General features: G+C 47.8%; 1 protein-coding gene across 1 annotated transcript in view; it reads right to left on the reverse strand.

Moving 5' to 3' along the window:
• SPTLC2 (serine palmitoyltransferase long chain base subunit 2) overlaps positions 1-22782 on the reverse strand; it is a 340212-nt gene that overhangs the window by 176750 nt on the left and 140680 nt on the right. The window contains exon 4 of the mRNA XM_078659973.1: positions 7135-7283. Coding sequence (XP_078516099.1) covers positions 7135-7283 — 149 coding nt within the window. The remainder of the gene's footprint in view (positions 1-7134; positions 7284-22782) is intronic.

Raw genomic sequence — 22782 nt, forward strand, 5'->3', positions numbered from 1 at the left:
ACAGAGTCTGAAACGGTTGATGGCATAAAAATCCTTCACGCAGTTACAGAGCTATTCACATCTGAACACACATGCTGTTTCCACCTGCTTGTCTCAGCAGGAGGCAGCTAGGGTTCATCCTCTGAACATCCCATGCACTATAAAATGTAACAGCCAGTTTTTGTTACACGACCTTTCGAACTTGGTAGTTCAGGATTCTTGTGTTCTGCCACATGGACCCCCTTTAATCCCCAAGTGACACTGTGCCACATCACTGAGCAAGGGACACTAAACCCTATGCCACTGAGAAATTACAGATTTGTTTGCCAGGGCTTTTGTTGAATATTTGTGCTCTGGAATGAGTTCCAGAGTTCTTTGTCTCTGAAAAGACTCTGTAGCAGGTGCACCAACATCTTTAAAATTCCTAAACCACAACTGAAATCTCAAATATCTGGTGTGCAAAAAGAAGTAAATAGTCAAATCCCAACGATATTGGCCTTAGACTTCAACATTATCAGAAAATGTAGTACTGTATAGTCACGATAATAGTGTTTGAGGTCAGCGCTCTGGCTAGTAAGAAGCTGAAGAGTTCTGTGTTTTATTTATCCCTAGTTCGTGTACAGGGCTGCCCTATCTGCATTAAGGTACATTTTCTTTTACATAGTAAAGCAGTGACTGGGCTTTTACCGATTAAAATGTATTAATGTGTCATATTGCATTATCAGGATGACAACTTACACCACCTTCTGGAGTAAACTTAGAACTGCTCTGCTTCACTATCCTGAGAATGTTAAGGGTTAAATGGTTGTCCCACTTTGGGATAAGAGTACTGTGGTCCCAGGATACCAGTGGTAAACGACTCAATGTATTATAACTGGAGACCATTAACCTCTAACTGCTATGGGTCCCCAGAAAACCGACCTTTACACAATCTCTTTACGTTTACTGTTGGGAGGTGCTACCACTATACAATTGAGGTCTCTCGTCTATACTTTTGCGACAATCACCATATAAGGTGATGGATCAACCCTGAGAAATGAAGTGACCGTGGGAACAAGCAGTTATTAAATAAACTGCCCAACAGTAAAATACATAAACACTCGGAATTGTGGGAGGCTTTTAGTCTGCCACACCTCAGTCAAATGAAATAGATGTTATCAGAAAAACAATGCAAGAAATTAACTACTAAAGAAAAGATCCAAGAAACGTTTGCAGAATTCTTTGAGATTAATTATTCTGAATGTGATGAGGGTAATGAAAGGACATCAAACAGATCTCCAGAACAAATATTGCCATCTAGTACTAGCAATCCAGACTCTAATATCCTATCTCAACAGACCACAATGCAAGAAACTGCCACTGCAGAAAGGAATTTGAAGGTAAAGTTGCTGGAGAGTTTGGTCTTCCATATGAAATATGGCATTTTTTGTGGAAACAAATTACATTTTCCATGAAGCGGTTGTTTCAAGTAGTCTAGCTCTAGTTGTATTCCCAAAACTTGGCACATTACACATTAGTTGTGATTTCGTTAAACCTGGTAAAGATGCATCGCGTTATGTGAGTTACGCTACCCATTATTGCAGATTTCCATCTCCAAAATCTGTGCTACGATTTTGGAGAGTAGACTTCCATACGTTCGAACAAATAGGAAAAGTGTATGATCGAATGGCTGATTCTGATGTTGTGTTGAGGCAGAGTGCATTTATTGTTGTGATGTTTTTACTTTACTGCAACGCAGTATTGATTTACCCCCTCCTCCTTGGGGGTTTTAGATCTATCCAATCTAAGGGTTAATTGTATATACATTTTGGCTGGAATTTCCTTCTTCCTTTAAACTCATATGTTATGTTAACAGGGTATTGGTAGAGTGTGCAGCTACTTAAAAGTGTGTCCCGGCGCTAGGTGGGTATGGCAGATCAGACTAAGTAAGACGATGCAGAGGCTATTGCTGGAACAACCATATTCCTGCCTACTAACTGCACTGCTGCATACAGAGTAAGGTGCTCCTGCAAAAAGGGGGCTTCCCATTGGTACATCTTTTGGACTACTACTTGATGAAAGAACATCTCCTCCAGCTTTTCACCACTCAAGACTCTTAGGCAACAGAAGGAAATAGATGTAATTTCAGTCTGGGAGAAAACCGCAATCTCACTCGCAACATGCATTACAATATCAATGGAGTCAACGTGGATTATCCTAATGATAAATTATTTTTCTGCATAAGATTCAAAATCAAAGTAGACTGTTTCAGCGAGGGCAAGCGTTTCAGTGGATCCTTTACCTCATGAACAGCCTACAGTATCAGAGGTACTGTGGAGGCCCAATACAATGCAGAGGAGAGCGGCTAAAGCCACCCCCAAAGCTTTTCGTGTGGAACACAACTAAAGAAGAACAGAGCTATTCATACCTACAAAATACCATATGGGGACAGCTATGCCGCTGGGAACTGCAAGTCCCTTACTCACATAATTGTGGGACGCTTCAACATGGGCATTCTCACTCTTGAATTCATGGGAGTTCAAGTGGACTACTACCACATTTCGTGGGAGTGATTGTTCGTTTGTTACCATTGTGGTACTGAAGAAAGCTGTGGAACAACTGGTGCTCTTTAAAATTGCTGTATATATGTAGACAGGTTGAGATGGAATGGTATGAATAGCTCACATCCATCATACACAGCAATTCCTTTGTTATCTCTGTTTTTAATCCAGTCAAGGAAACCCGAAATAATAATGTTAATAGGATTACTGAAGACTGTTTTAACTTTTTTCTCCTTGCTCTCTTCAGCTCTGGGAGACTTTTCTCTCCCACAATAAGACAAAAACCCTCGTTCCCATGAAAGGTGGTACTAGCACACTTAAACTCACACGAATTCAAGTGTAGGAATGCTCTCTTTGATGAAGCATGCCACATTTATGTGGATGAGGGCTTTGCAATTCTCAGTGACATCTCCGTTCCCAAATGGTGTTTTTCAGATATAAATAGCACCATTTGTCTTCAGTTGCGTGTGCAATATGGAACAATTGTTGTTTAGCACTATTTCCCCTTTGTTTGAAATTGATTTCGGTTTGAAAAAGCAGCAGTAGTTTTCGAGTAAGGTGTGCATTGTCCCAACCTCACTGCTAGATGCTTTTAAAATATTTTAGACTGAAAGACATATTTTGACAGAAGAAGCCCTAAGCAACTGTATGGCTTCTGGAAGACAGAGCCTAGAGGGCAGCGGGCCTTTCTCACATATTTCATACTATGAGGCAGAACCTGACCTATGTTTCTTCACCGAAACTTGGCTAAAGCCCCATACTGCACCTACTATAACCCCGGGAATACCGGAGGGATATAAAATTATCTGTCAGGATAGACCCATAAAAAAGGGAGGTGGCCTAGCTATCGTGCATAAAGATAGTATTATGGTCTCCATTCTCGAGCAATATTGCTCTGCAAAGATTGAGATGCTAGTTTTTAAAATCAGTACCTCGCCGAAATGTTTTGTGAATGGTGCTCTGATCTATCGGCCTCCTGGACCTATGTACAATTTTTCCAATATGTTATTGGAATTATTGGCCCCCCATGTTAATGGAGATAAAGATTTCTTACTATTGGGTGATTTTAATATACATGCAGAGTTAGAGTAAAAAGAAACCCAGGATTTTTTAAATGATCTTTTTTCACTGGGATTCTTGCTCCGTAATATAGGACCTACCCATAGGGCCGGACATACTTTGGACCTTATTCTGTCCAGGTTTCCTGGAATTGAGTGCTCTGCCCCTATTGTAAATGTATGGACTGACCATTTTACGATAGAATTCTCTATCCCTGAGATAGGACCTACTCCTAAAAGAGCCACTCAGATTCCTATGAAACGGAGACAATGGCACAAGATAACTAACGAATCTTTGAGGGATGCCTTCTCTATTCAAGATCATGTCACAACTAATGATATTGATGTGGCGCTAGAAAAATATGAAAAGGCAGTAACCATTGCCATTGAGCATATAGCCCCAATGAAAACCTTTAAGACCCGCCCGACGAAAAATCAGGAGGTGTGGTTCTCAGAGGACTTGAGGTCCATGAAACGGAGAACTAGGAAACTAGAGAAAATCTGGCGTACATCCCATTCGGAGTCAGATAAAGTGGAGTATCAGACGGCGCTAAAATTATATCATAAAGCTATTCGAACAGCTCGTAAACAACACATCACCTCACAATTAGAGGCGGTAGGAAATGCGCCGAGGACGCTTTACCAGATACTGAACTCCTTCTTGAAGCCGGCAGCATGTGAGAGTGTTGACACTTCATCTCAACAACTTTGTGACGATATTTCTTGCTTCTTCACGAACAAGATTGAAACCATCTATGAAAAGATTCATGCCTCCATAGCCTCCATTGGACATGTTATCTTTCCCACTGTGGTCCCAGCGAGTAAAAAGGTCCTCGCCCCCACTTTGACAAATTTTCCCAACATCACTTTGGCTGAAGTGGAGGGACTCATTATAACTATAAAAAGTGGGAGTCCTATGGATCAGCTTCCACCGAGAGTGATGATTTCAGTGAGGAGCATATTAGCACCAGAAATCCAAAGTTTGGTCAACCTCTCTTTGGACACAGGCTGTGTCCCTTTAGAGTGGAAGAGAGCCCAAGTGCGACCCATCCGCAAGAATACCGCCACTGCGTGGGCTGACATGACCAATTTGAGACCCATTTCCCTTTTACCATTCATGGGAAAGCTCATAGAAAAGCACGTCAACAAGCACCTGTCTAATCACCTGGAACACACTGGTGCACTAGATCCATCTCAGTCGGGCTTTAGACCAAAATACAGCACGGAAACAGCATTGCTGTCGATTACCGATGATCTACGCATGCTCCAGGACAAAGGAACATCAGCCGTCCTGGTGCTGCTAGATCTATCGGCAGCTTTTGATACCATCTCACATGAAATTTTGGTCGAGCGTCTGACTGAGAGTGGACTAGGGGGCATGGCACTGGCTTGGCTAAAGAGCTTTCTTTTGGATCGAACCCAATGTGTCACCATGGGAGATTTTCGATCCAAGGAGACCAGGATTACTAAGGGGGTGCCACAGGGCTCTTGTTTGAGCCCCACATTATTTAACACCTATGTGGCCCCCCTGGCGAATATCCTGAGAGCCTTTGGTTTTTGTCCAGTGTCATATGCTGACGATACCCAGCTGCTCTTTCCCTTTGACCACCTAACTCCAGAGGTATTACATTCTTTCTCTGAGGGGATGAGAGCAGTTTCCCAATGGATGTCTTTGAACATGTTGCAGTGCAATGTTTCAAAGACAGAGGTTATGCTCTTCGGTGAGGCTAAGATCTGCTGGGCTCCTGACTGGTGGCCTTTAGACCTAGGCCCAGTCCCTGAGCCTAAGCAGATAGTCAAGAACCTAGGGGTCCGTCTGGAACAAGAACTCAGCCTGAAGCAGCATGTTACCAACCTTGTTGGGTCCTGTTTTCGAACTATAGGACTGCTGCGCAGAGTTTTTCCATTGCTTCCAGACACCATTAGAAAGACCCTGGTCCAGGCGCTGGTTATCAGTCGTCTCGACTATTGTAATGGCCTCTTGTTGTCAGCTAATGAGGAGGATCTGGACAGGTTACAGGTCGTGCAGAACACTGCAGCTAGGCTGGTTGTAAATGCTCCTCCCAGAACACCATCAAAACCACTTCTTGCCAGGCTTCATTGGCTCTCCATTCGTCAGAGAGTCATCTTTAAGATCTGTTGTACGGTACATAAAGGACTTCATGGTTTGGGTCCCTCTTATCTGGCAGACAAGTTTGTGCCGTATGTCCCTTCCCGTGCTCTACGGTCCAGTGATCAATTGCTTCTTACGATTCCTAGGATCAAGCGGGCAAGGCAAGGGGGTAAGGCTCTGTCGGTAAGGGGACCGAAGATTTGGAATGGCCTCCCCCTCCAGCTTAGGCAGCTTGAAAATCATCTGGCCTTCAGAAAAAAGCTGAAGACGTTCTTGTTCCAGGTCTAACCACACAGTTTCAGAATTGGATTGCAGTTATGTAACTCGATCTCCTGCAGGTTCGGCAGTCATACAGCGCGGAGATACTCCCCTGGGAATCTATTCTAGCGCTCTACAAACACGCAAAATAAATAAATAAAATGAGAAGGGCACGTCACAAACAACATAGAAGTTGGCAGGAAAGTTGCAGAAACACTGCTAAAAAATGACAATGTGGCTAGAAAAATGACAATGTGACAAAAAAAATTCTGAAAGCATACTTCAATGTGCAATAGAGCAGCTAAAAAATAAAATCTGACAGTACAATCAATCTAAAAAGCGAGCAGGGCAGCAACGATGTTGAAAGATACGGTTGCATAAGAGTGGAAATATAAACAAACAAAATGACAAAACCTTTGCCCCCCCTGATGGAAGCATAACCAGAGAGCCCTAAAGGGACAGTTTGAAAATCCTTTCAATAAGAAACATGGAAGATATTTAACGCATTTCTCAGCTGAGATGTATTTTTAGGAAATGGGCTGAAGTTCACATAGGCATATATAAATGTACATAAAGAGAAACATTTCCCTTGTAAAAGTATTCTGAGATACCATTTAGAGGCCGAGCTATTCACTCCTCATGAAGTCAAAGGATTCCCATTCTAGAGAACGCACATTGCATGATCTGTACCCCATGACACATTTGAGACCATCAAGTACATACTGTCCATGGCCTTTTGAAATCTGATGCTTAGAAAACTTGGAGTCAGAGATACAGAGATGTCTCTTGTTAGACTTAACTCTGTGCTCTAAAGGGCCGTAACCATGATCAACTTTAAGGCACTGACCAGATAGAACGTTTAGAGACTGTATCCTAAATAAAGGCAGAGCTCCAACTGGTCATCGAGGAAAGGGTGGAATTATATTCTCAGTGTATGGCAAAAGCTGTCACTACCATCACAACTAATACCAGCACCGCCATACCATGATTAATATGAACACAGCAGAAGTGAGGATAAAAAGTACTCTGTACTCATGATATATTCTCTATCCTGAAAACCCATCTCCCACGCATCATACTTGAGAAAGCATATGAATGCATTATAGAAACATTCTGACACTTTGGTGTAGCCAAAACATTTGCGGTCATGCTCTCCATGGACACTCCAAGACAACAATGCACTCACCCATCTCTTGTCTGGTGCTGCAAATGCCGGACCCATATTTTGAGAGAACTCTTGACGCAGCTTCTGCACAAAAGCCAGTATTCTGCGCAAATCCCAGGTAGTTGTAAGAGCCCATGTTCATTGTGCCTCTAATCACCTTCCCTGTGTACCTGAATTACAAAAGAATATAATCAGTAGTGGCGAATTGTAGGTTTAGTGATACAGAAAAAGAATATTACAGGGTGTAAGCCCACACAGAGAAGCAGGTATAAATGATCATTTTCTGGCAGGTTTCAAGAACAAAATAAGCACCATTGACCAGGCCTTTCGTTTTAATGTTCTGTGCTGGAAATTTGGCACCCTAAAGAAAGAGCACTTATATGTTGCCTTTATTGACCTTTGGTCAGCTTTCGATCTGGTCCCTAGGGATAGGCTATGGAGGGTGCTGGGAAACTACAGGGTTCCAGAGGTTCTCCTCTGGATTCTCAGAGTATTGCATACCTACACCTTTGCACAAGTAAGGTGGAACAACGTTGGTGACCTCACAGAAAAGGTCCCCATAAGGAGGGGCGTCAAACAGGGCTGTGTATTTGCCCCAACCTTATTTAGTATGTATATTAATGGGGTAGTCTCTGCAATTGAACATGGTGCCGCAAAACTGGCTGGTATCCCTATCCCGACCCTAATGATTGCGGATTATAGGCTACTTGAGTCCAGAACCACGGTGAGACTGAAGAAGGAATTAGATTAGTTTAAAGCCTTCTGTAAAAACAGAGGCTTAGCAATAAACCCAGACAATTCCAAATTTATGGGGAATAATCCTCATATGTCCTTTAGAGGGAAATGAGAATTAATGCTTCCCTGAAGATCAGACCATTCATTTTGACTGTCTGGGTATAAGAATGTCAGATTCTCTAAAATGGGGGATGCAAATAGCTAAGAGAAAGGTCGGACTAAACCAGGGCACACTCAATCAGAAGGAGAAATTAGTCCACGGCAGGAGGGGTGGTGTCACCGGCCATAAAAATCTATCAAGCCACCACAGTGTTGGCCGCCCTTTATCGGGCAGAGATTTGGGACTACACGGATGCATCCATATTATCTATTGAGGAAAACAAATTTCTTAAAGGTCTTCTCAATTTGCCACAAAGCGCCCCGTTGGTTCCGTTGAGATTTGATCTAGCCCTTAACCCCATCCACTTAAAATCTTGTCTCAAACCACTGCTATACGGGGCGAGGGTATGGTCTACCCCGGAATTAACTATTTACAGAGATGAACTCAGGGACCTGATTGTGACCAACTCGTCCACGCCCCATGGTTAACGCATGTCAAAAAGCAGTTTGAACTGCTTAATTTGGGAAACTTATGGATTACTCCTGACAAAGTCACTAAAGGTGATAAGCTGCTCTTGAATAAAATCTACTGGGATCGGGCTTGGACTAGAACCTGGGCCGAGCACAGGGAGGGGTTCCCAACAGGGCGATTACTGCTTCACAAATGTCTACCCACTTTTGAAATCTATTTGGCCAAGATTTATCCTGCCGGGGCAAGACGTCTGTATTTCCAGCTCAGATATGGCACCCTGCCCTTATGATACTTTACCTTGAAATGGTGCAAAATGGAGTGTGATCTAGAGACCTGCCCCTTTTGCCCGTCGTAAAAGGAAATAGAGGCCCACTTTCTGCGCTTATCCCAAGATATTCCATTTTATGCAAAAAAAAAGATTAATTGCATTGCGCAAGTTGGAGGGTGTAAGACACTACTGGGAGGCATTGCTATTATTGAAAAGTGACACAAAAGAGTCAATAGTATTTTCTATCTCACGTTTTGTTGGGGGGGGATTGGTCAATACGAACAAAAAGTCTATCAGGGAATATGTAACCATTATTGCTGCTACTATTGTATGAGGCATACATCTTACAAATACAGTACCAAAAACCTAAATTGTTTTTACCAATTGATTTTAATCTTGCCTACTTTTATGTGAACTTTTTAATTAATTAATAACAGGTCAGGACACTTTATATCTATGGACATTATGTGACGGATAATCCTTCTCTTGGTGTGGCTAGGGTACTCAACATGGCGGAACATGTTATAGCCTAGTCTAAGGCTAATATGGAGGTTTATGTTGATAGAGGTAACTGTTTTCCCGGAGGTTCCCTACCAGGCTTATTGCATTGCTTTCGGGTGAAAAGAGAGTAGATAAAATGGTGCGAAACCAATGGCATTGTTCACTACTGGAGTAAAGTCACACAGATACAGATAAGAACCAACAAATTCAGCAGAGATGCCAAAACCAGGGTGAGAAAGCTATTCTACCACACTAATAGCACATAACTGTCTTTTTGGCAGAATCCAGACTTCTTGTAGCACAGCAATATAAAAATGGATCATATGATACAGTCTCAATGGGAAGCAGTGATGGTGTATGAATAGATTTGAGTTTCAGAACTTCTCTGTGGTCGGCTAGGGGGTTAGATAGTTTATCAGGTTGTTGTTGTATTGCTATAAGAATATGACGATTTTTTATTTGTAACATGTAAAGCAAGCCGAAGCACCCAACTTCTGCAAAAACGTACCACAAAATAGCTGGTCTAAGTTCCCAGTGGACACTCAGTGTAGGTGAATAATTCCATCCTAAAGTTGTAGACTGGCAACTAGAAATACATCTTTACGATAGTTTCCAGGAGCTGTGTCATTTGAATTATCCCACTGGTTAGGTCATCTTCATTGGAAGGATAAAAGATCAAGCTTTTGAGTTAGCATATTAAATGTTTCACATGTTTCTATAGCAAGACTAGTAACAGAATAAGTGCATCACTGGCCGGTTCATATGCCAACATCAAATTAAGCAGACTTTAGAATGTGAAGTTGGGGGAGAGGAGTTGGCCTAACGGCTAGGGCGCTCGACCTCGGACCTGGAGGAACTGGGTTCGAGTCTCGGTAACGACGCCAAACATCCTGTGATTCTGGGCAATTCACTTAATCTCCCCGTGCCTAACAAAAATGAATGTCTGCCCTCATGCAACGTAACTGTTGCTATGTAAAGCGCTCTGATACACGATTCAGTTTGGGTCTAGTTCGCGCTATATAAAACTCTGCAAAAAAAAGTCGTTTTGGTCATCAGTTGTGCTGCTAGTCTATTTTTACTTGTGGTACAAAGAGCCATTATAGGACAGAAGGAGACATATTATTTGCTATGGTGCCCTCAGATCAACAGCTTCCACTGGGTATCTTAGTACACAGCTTTGTGTTGGAGACCGAGGAGGCACAAGAAAATACCAGCACCATCAGGAGCCTGCCGAGGCCCTTAAGGACAGGGTGAAAACAACAAGTCTTTGATGACCATCTGTTTTGCGGACATGCCACATGTTAATGGAACAGTTAGGTTGTATTTGGTAAGGGCGATGTTGGTAAGTGTAATTTTGCAGTTGGGTGGCTAGTGCCTGATGCAGGGAGCATTAGATAAGAGTGGATACTCTGAAAGCTGGCATAGTCCACGGCCTTTTTTAAAAAAAATGTTAAGTAAAGGTCTGACTTAGGTAAAGCTCCAGACAGTAATCAAATGGCATCAGAGATCCATGGCCAGACTACAATGCAAAAATATGATTAGATCACAGAGGAAGGGGCATTGTCCATATTTTATTAAGTCAGTTTACTTTTACGAGTGGTGGTGGTGAATAGTTGCAAGGCAAGTGATGAGAACACTAACCAGGTGGAAGCAGAATTGGCTTTGAATGGGCATTTGATTTGGCACAGGGGTGATTATTTGGACTTTGAAGATATATGTGCTTTACTAGAAGGGTACTATTGATTGAGCCATTTTTTCTTGGCTATTACAAAAGTGCTTCTCATAGGCAACTTTAGGATAACTATTTAGAAAGGCTGCTTACATTTCTTGCATGGCAAAGTCGCATTTGTACACTTCATAGCTACATTGTTACAACAATACATTGTTTTACTCTGGGGATTAATTGTAACAAAAACTAACGGGTCACGACTTATAAGATACAATGGGGGCGGTGGACTTGGTCTTTTATAATTGTGGCCATTATATGAATTAGAGTCAGTTGGGTTTAAGTCAGCCTGTGAATGAAAGCGGAGGCTCGCCTTTTCTATTTCAGCCTTGTGCATCAAAGTGATCAGAACACTGGGTCTGGGTCATGGTCATGGTGTATTTTGCAAAGCAGATGGTAGGAATCACTCAGGAAGGAGAGTAGAGAAGTACAATTTCGGTATGAGGACTACAGGGAGGGGTTACATGAAGAGCTCATCAATGTGGGGTGGGGATTGTAACAAAGGGCTCAATTAAGTAAGGAACCCAAGATGGATGACGTGAGAGTATGGTCCAGCTCAGGTAGTAGGTCTGGAATAGAGGCTATAGTAGCATTGAGGGAGTGAGGGAGATGGAGGGAAACGCAACGAGCTCAGATAGCAGTTGTGGGGGAGCTTGCACAACCCCACGCCATCACCTCCACGGACTACATCCTACTCGGAGACCTGAACTTCCACTTCGACAACCTCAGCAACCTCGACTCCACCACACTCCTTGACAACCTCGGACTGAAGCAGCTAGTCGACACGCCCACCCACAGAGCTGGACACACCCTTGACCCCATCTTCACAGAAGGTGCCAACATCTGCTTCAGCCACACCACCCAGCCCCTCAGGACGGACCACCACTGCGTACACTTTACCTTCAACACCACCACCGCACCCAAGCCCGCCACGAAGGAACTGGAGCAAGATCACAGAGGAACACCTCATCACCGCCCTCTTCCAAGACACCCCCCAGCACCACGACCGACGCCAACTCCGCAGCTAAAGATTTTCACCACTGGATCGCCTGCTGCGCAGACAGGCCCGCTCCCCTCCGCCACCCCGCCAAACCTTCCCTGAAGGACGCATGGTTTACCAGAGAACTGCTAGAAGCCAGACGCTCCTGCAGACGCCTAGAGAAAACCTGGCGAAACCAGAAAACCACGGAAGCACTGAATAAACACTAGAGCGCCCTGAAGGAATACCACCATCGCGTAAGAGACACCAAATGGGCCTTCATAAGAAAAAAAGTCCTCACCAATTCAACCAACGTTCAACATCATACAGCATCTCACTAAACCCCCCAGCAAAGCCACGGACATCACACTTTCCCAGGAACTCTGCAACAAGCTCAGCTCCCATTACCATCTGAAGATCAAGGCCCTCTACGACAACTTCAGTGAATTGACGCCGGACACCACCCTGCTCCCCACCTCCGCTGGCAAGCCAACCATCACAGGAACACCGCTACCATCGAACACATCATCGCTACCATGAGGAAAACCCACTCAGGAGCCCCAACAGACCCTTGCCCTTCACACGTCTTCCACAGGGCCGCCACCGCCATCGCACCCGAACTAGGACGGACCATCAACACCTCCTTCAGATCCGGCACCTTCCCAGACGACTGGAAGCGGGCAGAGGTTAAACCCCTCCTCAAGAAACCCTCCGCCGACCCAACGGACCTGAAAAACTACCGGGCCATCTCTCTCCTCCCTTCGCGGCCAAAGTCATTGAGAGACTTGTGAACTCCCAGCTGTCCGCCTTCATCGAAGAGAACTCCATCCTAGATGCCTCGCAGTCTGGATTCCGCAGCAACCACAGCACAGAGACCGCCCGGCTCGCCACCACAGATGACATCTGCATGCACCTCGACCAGGGACACACCATGGCCCTAATCCTTCTAGACCTCTCCGCAGCCATCGACACAGTCTCACACCGCACGCTCGCAGCCAGACTTCACGACGCAGGGATTCAGGGAACCGCCCTCAACTGGATCCAATCCTTTCTCCCTGGCAGAACCCAGAGGATCAGACTGCCCCCCCTTCCTCTCTGAACCTACAGAGATCAACTGCGGAGTACCCCAAGCATCATCGCTCAGTTCAACATCTACATGGCCCCCCTTGCCGCCATCGTCAGACAGCATGGGCTCAGCAAAGTATCCTACGCAGACGACACGCAGCTCATCCTCTCGCTCATGAAGAACCCCGAGAACACCAGGCTCTGTTTACAGGAAGGAATGAAGGAGTCGCAGCCTGGACGGAGGACAGCTGCTTGAAGCTCAACTCCGAGAAAACCGAGGTCCTAATTCTCAGACCCTCCACCTCCGCCTGGGACAACACCTGGTGCCCCCCCCCCCTTAGGAGTCCACCCACTCCTACAGACCACGCACGATACCTAGTCATCATACTCAACTCCTCCCTCTCCATTGACCCGCCAGATCAACGCAATCACTTCCCCCACTTTCAACTGCCTGCGCATCCTCCGCAATATCTTCAAATGGATCCCCCCTAAATGCCGAAAAACCGTCACCCACGCACTTATAACCAGCAGGCTGGACTACGGAAACGCCCTCTACGCCGGAATCAACAGAACTCTCCTACACAGACTCCAAACCCTCCAGAACTCTGCAGCCAGACTCATCCTCGGGACTCTGCGTCACAAACACATGAACCAACTCCTACGAGACCTCTACTGGCTCCCAGTCGAGAAGGAGTAGTTTCTTACCTGTAACTCCAGTTCTGTAGTAGGGGTATCTCTGTTATAGTCATAATCTAGTGAATAGTCCCGCTCATGTGCGGGGACCCCGGAGCAATCAAAAATAATCTCTTAAACTATCTTCTTTGCAGTACTGCATAGACACTTAAGAGAGAATTAAAGACAGATAATGCAGCCTATACATGCAAGGGTACACTGTCCAGTACCTCAACTAGAAATGCAAAGGATATTCCACCAATATCACATTTAAACCTGTCTGCCAGGTTTCACCATGGAAAACACTTCCCCCCCCCCCCTTCACCAAGTCCTTGGAATGATAGACAGGACAGACAAGCCCCCATAGGCTGCCATTATGTGGCTTAAAAAGGGATACTGTGCCTTCAAGGAAACTTTCCAGAACTCTCCTGGTATCCCAGAATGCACAGCAACTCCCTCCACTTTCAGTTCTTCTTGGAGGTGTATACAGCTAGACCTGTAGCATTCATCATTTTATCCTTATCTCCACCGGGGAGGAGGGCGGGCGCTTATGACTATAACAGAGATACCCCTACTACAGAACTGGAGTTACAGGTAAGAAACTACTCCTTCTGTAGTAGGGGATCTCTGTGTATAGTCATAATCTAGTGAATAGAATGGCAAGCCCATCCAAACATAACCCGGCGGTGGAGAAAAAGAAGGCAACACCACTACTGTGCAAACAGATTTCTCAACGAAGACTGCCCAACCTGAGCATCTGCTCTGGCAACAGAGTCCAGACAGTAACGCTTAGCAAAGGTATGGACCGACTGCCAAGTGGCAGCCTTGCAGATCTCTGCAATGGGAACATTACGAAGCAAAGCTGTTGTAGCCGCTTTGCCCCTGGTGGAATGAGCCTTAGGCTTACCCCCTAAGGTTTGATTAGCTTCTGATAACAGAACCGGATACAAGACACAATCCACCTATAGATGGATTGATTCGAAGTAGCCAGACCAGTCCTAACCGACCCATAGATGACAAACAATTGGTCGGATCTACGAATATCTTTGGTTTTATCCAGACAGAATTTCAACACCCTTCTGACATCCAGGGAATGAAGAGACCTTTCCGCTGGAGTGGAAGGATTCTGGAAAAACTTTGGTAAAGTTATAGTCTGATTAACATGAAAACCAGAAATCACCTTGGGAAGAAACTTATGTCAAGTACGCATAACAACTGTAGCAGCATGAAATACAGTATGAGGTTCTTGGCAACACAATGCCTGAATCTCACTCCCCCTGCGGGCCGATGTAATGGCCACGAGGAACGCCGCCTTCCAAGACAGGTGCTGCAGTGAAGCCTTGTGAATAGGCTCGAAAGGTCCCTTCATTAGCCTGGACAGCACCACATTCAGTTCCCACGAAGGCAAAGGAAGCCAAACAGAAGGGAACACCTTCTTCAACCCTTCCAAAAAAAATCCTTCAACATAGAAATCTGGAAGAAGGACGTCTGCGAAGGGCATTTCCTGTACGCAGTCAATGCAGCCAGATGAACCTTAATGGAATGGAAATTAAGTCCAGACTGAGGTAGACGCAGAAGGTATGGAAGGATAACATCCTCCTTGCAGTCCGTCTGATCATAGTTCTTAGACGTGCACCAGATACAGAATCTCTTCCACTTGTAAGCATAAGAGGTCCTAGTAGACAGCCTCTTAGCCTCCTTCAATATTGTCCATGCAATCCTGCACTATCTCAGGAGCCATGCCGCCAAACTCAACGATGAGAGGTTGTGGTGCACCATCTGCCCCCCCCCCCCGAACTTCGTGAGAAGATCCGGCCCACACGGCAGCCGCCAATGAGGCAGGATCGACCGGTGAAGCAGGTCCGTGAACCACAGGTTGTTCCCCAATTAACCTCGCTTCTCTGTTGAATTTTCCCCCAGTCACTACCAACACTTTCCCCCCGCCCCTCTGTAGAGTCCGCTCTGGCTCTCCCTCCGACAGCTGCCCAGCTCATTTTGCTCGGAAGGTTTTCCTTGACCTTCCCGAGGTTCCCCTCTCTGCTCAACAATTCCCTCAGCCAGGGTACGGTTCCTAGCCCCTTCAAATCAGCCATTGTTACACCTATCCAGAAAAAACCAGGGGTGGACCCGGCCACCCTCAGCAACTTTCGACCAATATCCCTGCTCCCATTTCTGGGGAAACTGCTGTAGGCCCATGTCTCCAGCTGTCTTGGCTCTTTCATTGAGAGTTCCAAGTTTCTGGACCAACACCAGGCAGGATTCAGACCTCAGCAGTCTACAGAGGCTGTCATGGTGGCTGTCCATGATGAACTCAGAAAGGGAGCGGATCGGAACATCTCCCAGGCCCTGGTGCTCCTTGATTTGTCTGCGGCTTTCGATACCGTTGACCATTCCATTCCTATTCAGCAGATCGAGAATGCCGGCATTAGGGGTACCCCGCTCAGGTGGCTCACCTCTTTCCTGAAAGACCGCAAGCAAGCAGTTCGCCTCGGCTCCTTCATGTCCGAGACGAAGGACCTTGCTTGCGGGGTCCCCCAAGGCTCTTCCCTTTCTCCCCTATTATTTAATCTTTACATCCTCCCGCTGATTGATAAACTCAGAGAGAAACCAGTGGTCATTTTCAATTATGCAGATGACATGCAGCTCATCTTCGACATTGACACCTCCCCCTCTTCAACAGAGAACTTTCAAAGTACTATGTTGTTCATCAGCAGCTGGATGAGTGCGAACCAGCTTAAGCTCAACCCAGACAAGACTGAGCTGGTGCTCACTGGACCCTCGAACAACCCATGGAATTCCAGTTTTTGGCCACTCTCGCTAGGTGGAGCCCCTTGCCCAGCTAAGAATCTTGGAGTTACCATCAGTAAGGATCTGTCCATGAAACATCAAATTAAATCTGTGATGTCGGCCTGCTTTTTCCATCTGCGCCGCATCAGGAAGATTAGCAGATTCCTTACCCACGATGCCCTGGTTCACATCGTACTGGGCTTAGTAGTGTCTCGCATAGATTATGCGAATTCCCTTTACATTGGGATTCCTCTTTACCAGTCCCACCAACTCCAACTCGCCCAAAACCAGGCTGCCAGATTCATATTCCGTCAGCCGAAGTCTTGCTCTGTGAAACCGCTCCTGAAAATCTACACTGGCTCCCGGTAGTCCAGCGCAGTCTTTTCAAGGTGGCCTGCACCACCTACCTTGCCCTCACTAATCAAGGTCCCTCCTTCATTTGCGCTCTACTCCATCGATACACCCCCTCCCGAACACTTCGTTCGGCTGGCCTTAATCTCCTTTCCACCTGCATGTTCAAGCGTAAAAGGCTTGGGGGCCTCAGATTTGCCTCACAAGCTCCCTGCCTGTGGAACTCCCTCCCCCCTGACCTTCGCCACATTTCCTCCTACCAGGTGTTCAGGAGAGCCCTGAAGACGTGGCTGTTTGCACAGGCATTTGACTAAAATCCTCCTGCTCTGCTGGCACTGTCAGTCAGTCCCAAAGCGCCAAGAAGCCGCTGGTGAACGTGCGCTGCACAAATGTCTTTCTTCATTCATTCATTCATTCACTACTGCGTGAGTCATTCCGGCGCAATGAGGATCATCTGCGCGGGATCAGGCCAGCTTGATGAGCACCGCCGGAATCAGGGGAATGGGTGGAAAAACATACAGAAAGCTGTTCGACCAGCTGATCCACAATGCGTTGCCCAGAATCCCCGGCTGGTAATAGCTCGAGGCTAAATCGCAGCATTAGCTGTTTTCGGCGGTGGCGAACAGATCCACTTCTGGAGTGTCCCACATGGCGAAGATGTCGTCAAGCACCTCGTCGTTTATGACCCACTCGTGGTTTTCGTGAAGCAACCTGCTGAGGGCGTCCGCCTGAACATTCTGCACATCTGGCAGATGAGTTGCTGTTATCGTCAGTCCTCTGGCTAACAGCCAGTGCCAGATCGCCTGCGCTTCCTGTGACAGTGTGCGCGATCTCGCGCCCCCCTGCTTGTCGAAGTAATACATAGTGGTCGTATTGTCCGTCTGCACAAGCAAGGAGTTGGTCTGGAAGGACGTATGAAAGGCCTTCCGTGCCAAGTGAACAGCTCTGAATTCCAGGAAATTGATGTGATACGTGGACTCTGTCGGAGACCACGCTCCCTGGATCTGTAGATGGTCTGAATGCACTCCCCAGCCCAGGAGAGGCGCATGCGTAACGATAGTCTGAGTCGGGAAGTCCCTGTGGAAAGGAACCCCTCTGAGGATATACTCTGCCAAGCACCACCATCTCAGGGACTGTTGGGCGTGAAGAGACAACTGAATCCGGTCGTCCCAACACCCTTTCTTCTGGTTCCACTGGTCCTCCAAACATTCCTGTAGCGGCCTCGTGTAGGCGCGCATGCGGAGTAAGGAAGATACAAGAGGCCATTGATCCCCGTAGAGAAGACACCGTCCTCACTGTTGTAGATGGAGCAGCTAAGAGAGCCTGAGCCTTCCGAAGGATGGATAAGCGTCTCTCCTCCGAGGGAGACACGCTTGCCGACAGCGTATTGATGGAGGCTCCCAAGTACTGTAGGCACTGTACTGGGATCGGGAGAGACTTGGACAGATTTATGTGCAACCCCAGACGGTTCAGCAGGACGGCCGTCCTGTTGAAGTGCAATTGCGCTTCCTGGAAGTTGGAGGCTTTGATCAACCAATCGTCCAGGTACGGGTAGACAAAACACCTTGTTCTTTCTCAGGTGCGCTGCTACCACAGCCATGCATTTCGAAAAAGTCCTGGGTGCCGACTTCAGGCTAAACGGTAGTACGGTGTACTGATAGTGATTGGTGCCGACGAGGAAGCGCAGGAACTTCCGATGTTTCCAAGTAATGGGCACCTGGAGGTACGCATCCTGCAGGTCTATAGCACACAGCCAGTCTCCTCTTTGCAGCTTAGGATAAATCCGGCGCAAAGACAGCAACCATCCGTTTGCTTAACGCAAAACCAGAATGGGCCTCAACTCGTTCTGGTCCTTCTCTCGCACCCGAAAGCACCGTGAGTACAGACCCTCTCTTAGAGACCGATGGCGTCTTATCTCCCTGCTTCTTAACAGGGTAACGGCCTCCGCTCGGAACTCACACAGCTGGAATTGCGAGCGAACCGGTGGAATTGCTGGAGGAGGGCTGACAAACGAAGACTGTCTTAGACCCGGCCGGCCTTTGTTCGCCGAGGAGCATCAAGCTCTCCGCGTATGCGCACAATATACTTGTGAATTATTAAATGGCGACCCTGGACCACAGACAAATTCTGGGAGGAAAAACGCCGCTAGAAAGGGCGGAAGGCCTTAAGCCGGTCTCCACGCTTCCCCAAGCCTACAGACTTCACAAGTCTCCGATTCAGACTTCATGCGGACCACTCACTACCCTCATGGCAGCCCAAGGGTTGCCCAAAGAACAGGAGAGTAGAAGCACACTGCTGTGCCGCAGGCTGCAGAGACGTCAGACGAATACAAGTATAGCAACGTAGGACAAACCCACAATACCTGGGGGTCGCCAGGAGAGAAAACTCCGCTCCGACACCGATGATTAGATCTGAAACTATCAGGCCCTTTAGACTATCTCTTGTAAGGCTTCCCTTCTGTCTCTCGGCAGAGGAACCACAAATCGGTGAAGAAACACCCACACACAGGGATCTTACCACAACAGCCCAGCAACAGCGGGCCACAGCATGCTATCTGCATGCCGTCACCCCTGTGACCAAGTCAGGAGTACGTTCGAAGCCAGAACCTCCTGGCAGGTGGTAGTGGACGAAAGGTAAGTACCGCCAACCAGTGAACAACCCGCTAGGATGGAAATTTGTAAGAGTAGGAGGGCGCCTCCCCGTACTCATGGAAGATGCATCCCTGGCATCAAAGCACGGCGGTATGAAGACTGAGGGGCCAAAGGCCCCTGGGGTGCTGGGTGGGAGAGACCCGAGAGAATTCCGAAACATCCCCGGTAGTCTCACCAGTGGTGGCAGAGCAGGAGGCGACCTAGACAATGAGTAGGTACGTGAATACTCAAAACTAAGCAAAAGGACCAACGTCCCTCGCTTACACGTGGTAAGTAGCCACAGACTCCCCATCAGAAGGGTTCCTCGACGCTGATCAACTGCTTGGCGTCGTGAGTGGACGTTGCCGGGAACACAAAGTCCCCTCCTACGAAGAGAGGCTCACCACGGAGCGAGGCCTGGGACAAGACCCAGGCGTCAAGCACCGGCAAGGATTCCGCGTCACTACGGTGTCAAACCCTCTTCACTTCGACATCAAGCAGCACTGTACTGAGACGCCGAGCCATCCATAACGGTGACGTCTGGACCCAACGGAAGACTGCGGAGCCCGAGCGGCACTCCTCCATGACGTCGAGCGGCACTCCTCCGTGACGTCGAGCGGCACTCCGTGACGTCGAGCGGCACTCCATGACGTCGAGCGGCACTCCATGACGTCGAGAGGCACTCCTCCATGACGTCGAGAGGCACTCCTCCATGACGTCGAGAGGCACTCCTCCATGACGTCGAGAGGCACTCCTCCATGACGTCGAGAGGCACTCCTCCATGACGTCGAGAGGCACTCCTCCATGACGTCGAGAGGCACTCCTCCATGACGTCGAGAGGCACTCCTCCATGACGTCGAGAGGCACTCCTCCATGACGTCGAGAGGCACTCCTCCATGACGTCGAGAGGCACTCCTCCATGACGTCGAGAGGCACTCCTCCATGACGTCGAGAGGCACTCCTCCATGACGTCGAGAGGCACTCCTCCATGACGTCGAGAGGCACTCCTCCATGACGTCGAGAGGCACTCCTCCATGACGTCGAGAGGCACTCCTCCATGACGTCGAGAGGCACTCCTCCATGACGTCGAGAGGCACTCCTCCATGACGTCGAGAGGCACTCCTCCATGACGTCGAGAGGCACTCCTCCATGACGTCGAGAGGCACTCCTCCATGACGTCGAGAGGCACTCCTCCATGACGTCGAGAGGCACTCCTCCATGACGTCGAGAGGCACTCCTCCATGACGTCGAGAGGCACTCCTCCATGACGTCGAGAGGCACTCCTCCATGACGTCGAGAGGCACTCCTCCATGACGTCGAGAGGCACTCCTCCATGACGTCGAGAGGCACTCCTCCATGACGTCGAGAGGCACTCCTCCATGACGTCGAGAGGCACTCCTCCATGACGTCGAGAGGCACTCCTCCATGACGTCGAGAGGCACTCCTCCATGACGTCGAGAGGCACTCCTCCATGACGTCGAGAGGCACTCCTCCATGACGTCGAGGCACTCCTCCATGACGTCGAGGCACTCCTCCATGACGTCGAGGCACTCCTCCATGACGTCGAGGCACGCCATGACGTCGAGAGGCACTGCTCCATGACGTCAAAGGCACTGCTCCATGACGTCAAAGGCACTGCTCCATGACATCAAAGGCACTGCTCCATGACGTCAAAGGCACTGCTCCATGACGTCAAAGGCAATGCTCCATGACGTCAAAGGCAATGCTCCATGACGTCAAAGGCAATGCTCCATGACGTCAAAGGCAATGCTCCATGACGTCAAAGGCAATGCTCCATGACGTCAAAGGCAATGCTCCATGACGTCAAAGGCACGCCATGACGTCAAAGGCACGCCATGACGTCAAAGGCACGCCATGACGTCAAAGGCACTCCATGACGTCAAAGGCACTCCATGACGTCAAAGGCACTCCATGACGTCAAAGGCACTCCATGACGTCAAAGGCACTCCATGACGTCAAAGGCACTCCATGACGTCAAAGGCACTCCATGACGTCAAAGGCACTCCATGACGTCAAAGGCACTCCATGACGTCAAAGGCACTCCATGACGTCCTCGACGCTGACCGGAACCGCGTCATAGTTCAGACGCGCTCCTACTGGGGAGAACCTCAGAGGTCACAGCATGGGACTCTGTAGAGGACCCACCCTCTCTTTACCCCGAGGCTGAAGTTGCCTTCAAACTCCCCTGCTCCAAACCTGGGAGCTGAAGCCTCCTGGAAAAGAAGTTACAGAGAAGACAGGTGTCAAAAGACACAGGCAAGCACAGAATACAAACCCTGTGAGCTTCAGCTTTGGTCTGTAATTCAGCTGCAGACAAAGCACTTGTCAGACAGAAATAGTATAAAGACAAGAAGACTGCAGAAATTCTGCCAAAAAAACACAGCAGAATGTAGATAAAGGTCAAAGACGTCGAGTGAAGCTGCAAAAATCCAGAAATAATCACAAAAATTTAATATAAAAAGCTCAAAAAAGAAGAGCTCATGCTCCAGGGTCCTGGTAGCAGGAGCCGGAAAAAATAACCGAAAGTGGAGGGAGTTGCTGTGCATTCTGGGATACCAGGAGAGTTCTGGAAAGTTTCCTTAAAGGCACGGTATCCCTTTTTAAGCCACATAATGGCAGCCTATGGGGGCGTGTCTGCCCTGTCCTTCCGCTCTATCATTCCAAGGACTTGGTGAAGGGGGGGGGGGGGGGGGAGTGTTTTCCATGGTGAAACCTGGCAGACAGGTTTAAATGTGATATTGGTGGAATATCCTTTGCATTTCTAGTTGAGGTACTGGACAGTGTAGCCTTGCATGTATAGGCTGCATTATCTGTCTTTAATTCTCTCTTAAGTGTCTATGCAGTTCTGCAAAGAAGACAGCTTAAGAGATTATTTTTGATTGCTCCGGGATCCCTGCACATGAGCGGGACTATTCACTAGATTATGACTAAACACAGAACTCCCCTACTACAGAAGAGGGTTACTTTCAAACTCCTCACCTACAAATCCCTCGACAACATCGGACCTGAATACCTCAACGAGAGAGTCTCCTTCCACGTATCTCCACTCTTCCGACCTCACCCTGGCAGAGATCCCCCTGATCCCCAGAAACAGAGCAGGCGCCAGAGCCTTCTCCTACATCGCAGCCAAGACCTGGAACGAGCTCCCAGTGAACATCAGACGCTCCCCGACCCTGCATATGTTCAGGAAGTCCCTCAAGAACTGGATGTTCGACTAATCCGGAGCTGCACAACCCCCCCCCCCCCCCCAGCGCCTCGAGACCTTCGCAGGTGAGTAGTGCACTTTATAAACCCCTGATTGATTGAGCATAGGAGGAGACTCCTTTAAGAGAAAAGGGCTGAAAGTAGAAGGTTCATGAATTT

This window comes from Lissotriton helveticus, chromosome 9 (genome assembly GCF_964261635.1).
Source record: "Lissotriton helveticus chromosome 9, aLisHel1.1, whole genome shotgun sequence".
NCBI lineage: Eukaryota > Metazoa > Chordata > Amphibia > Caudata > Salamandridae > Lissotriton > Lissotriton helveticus.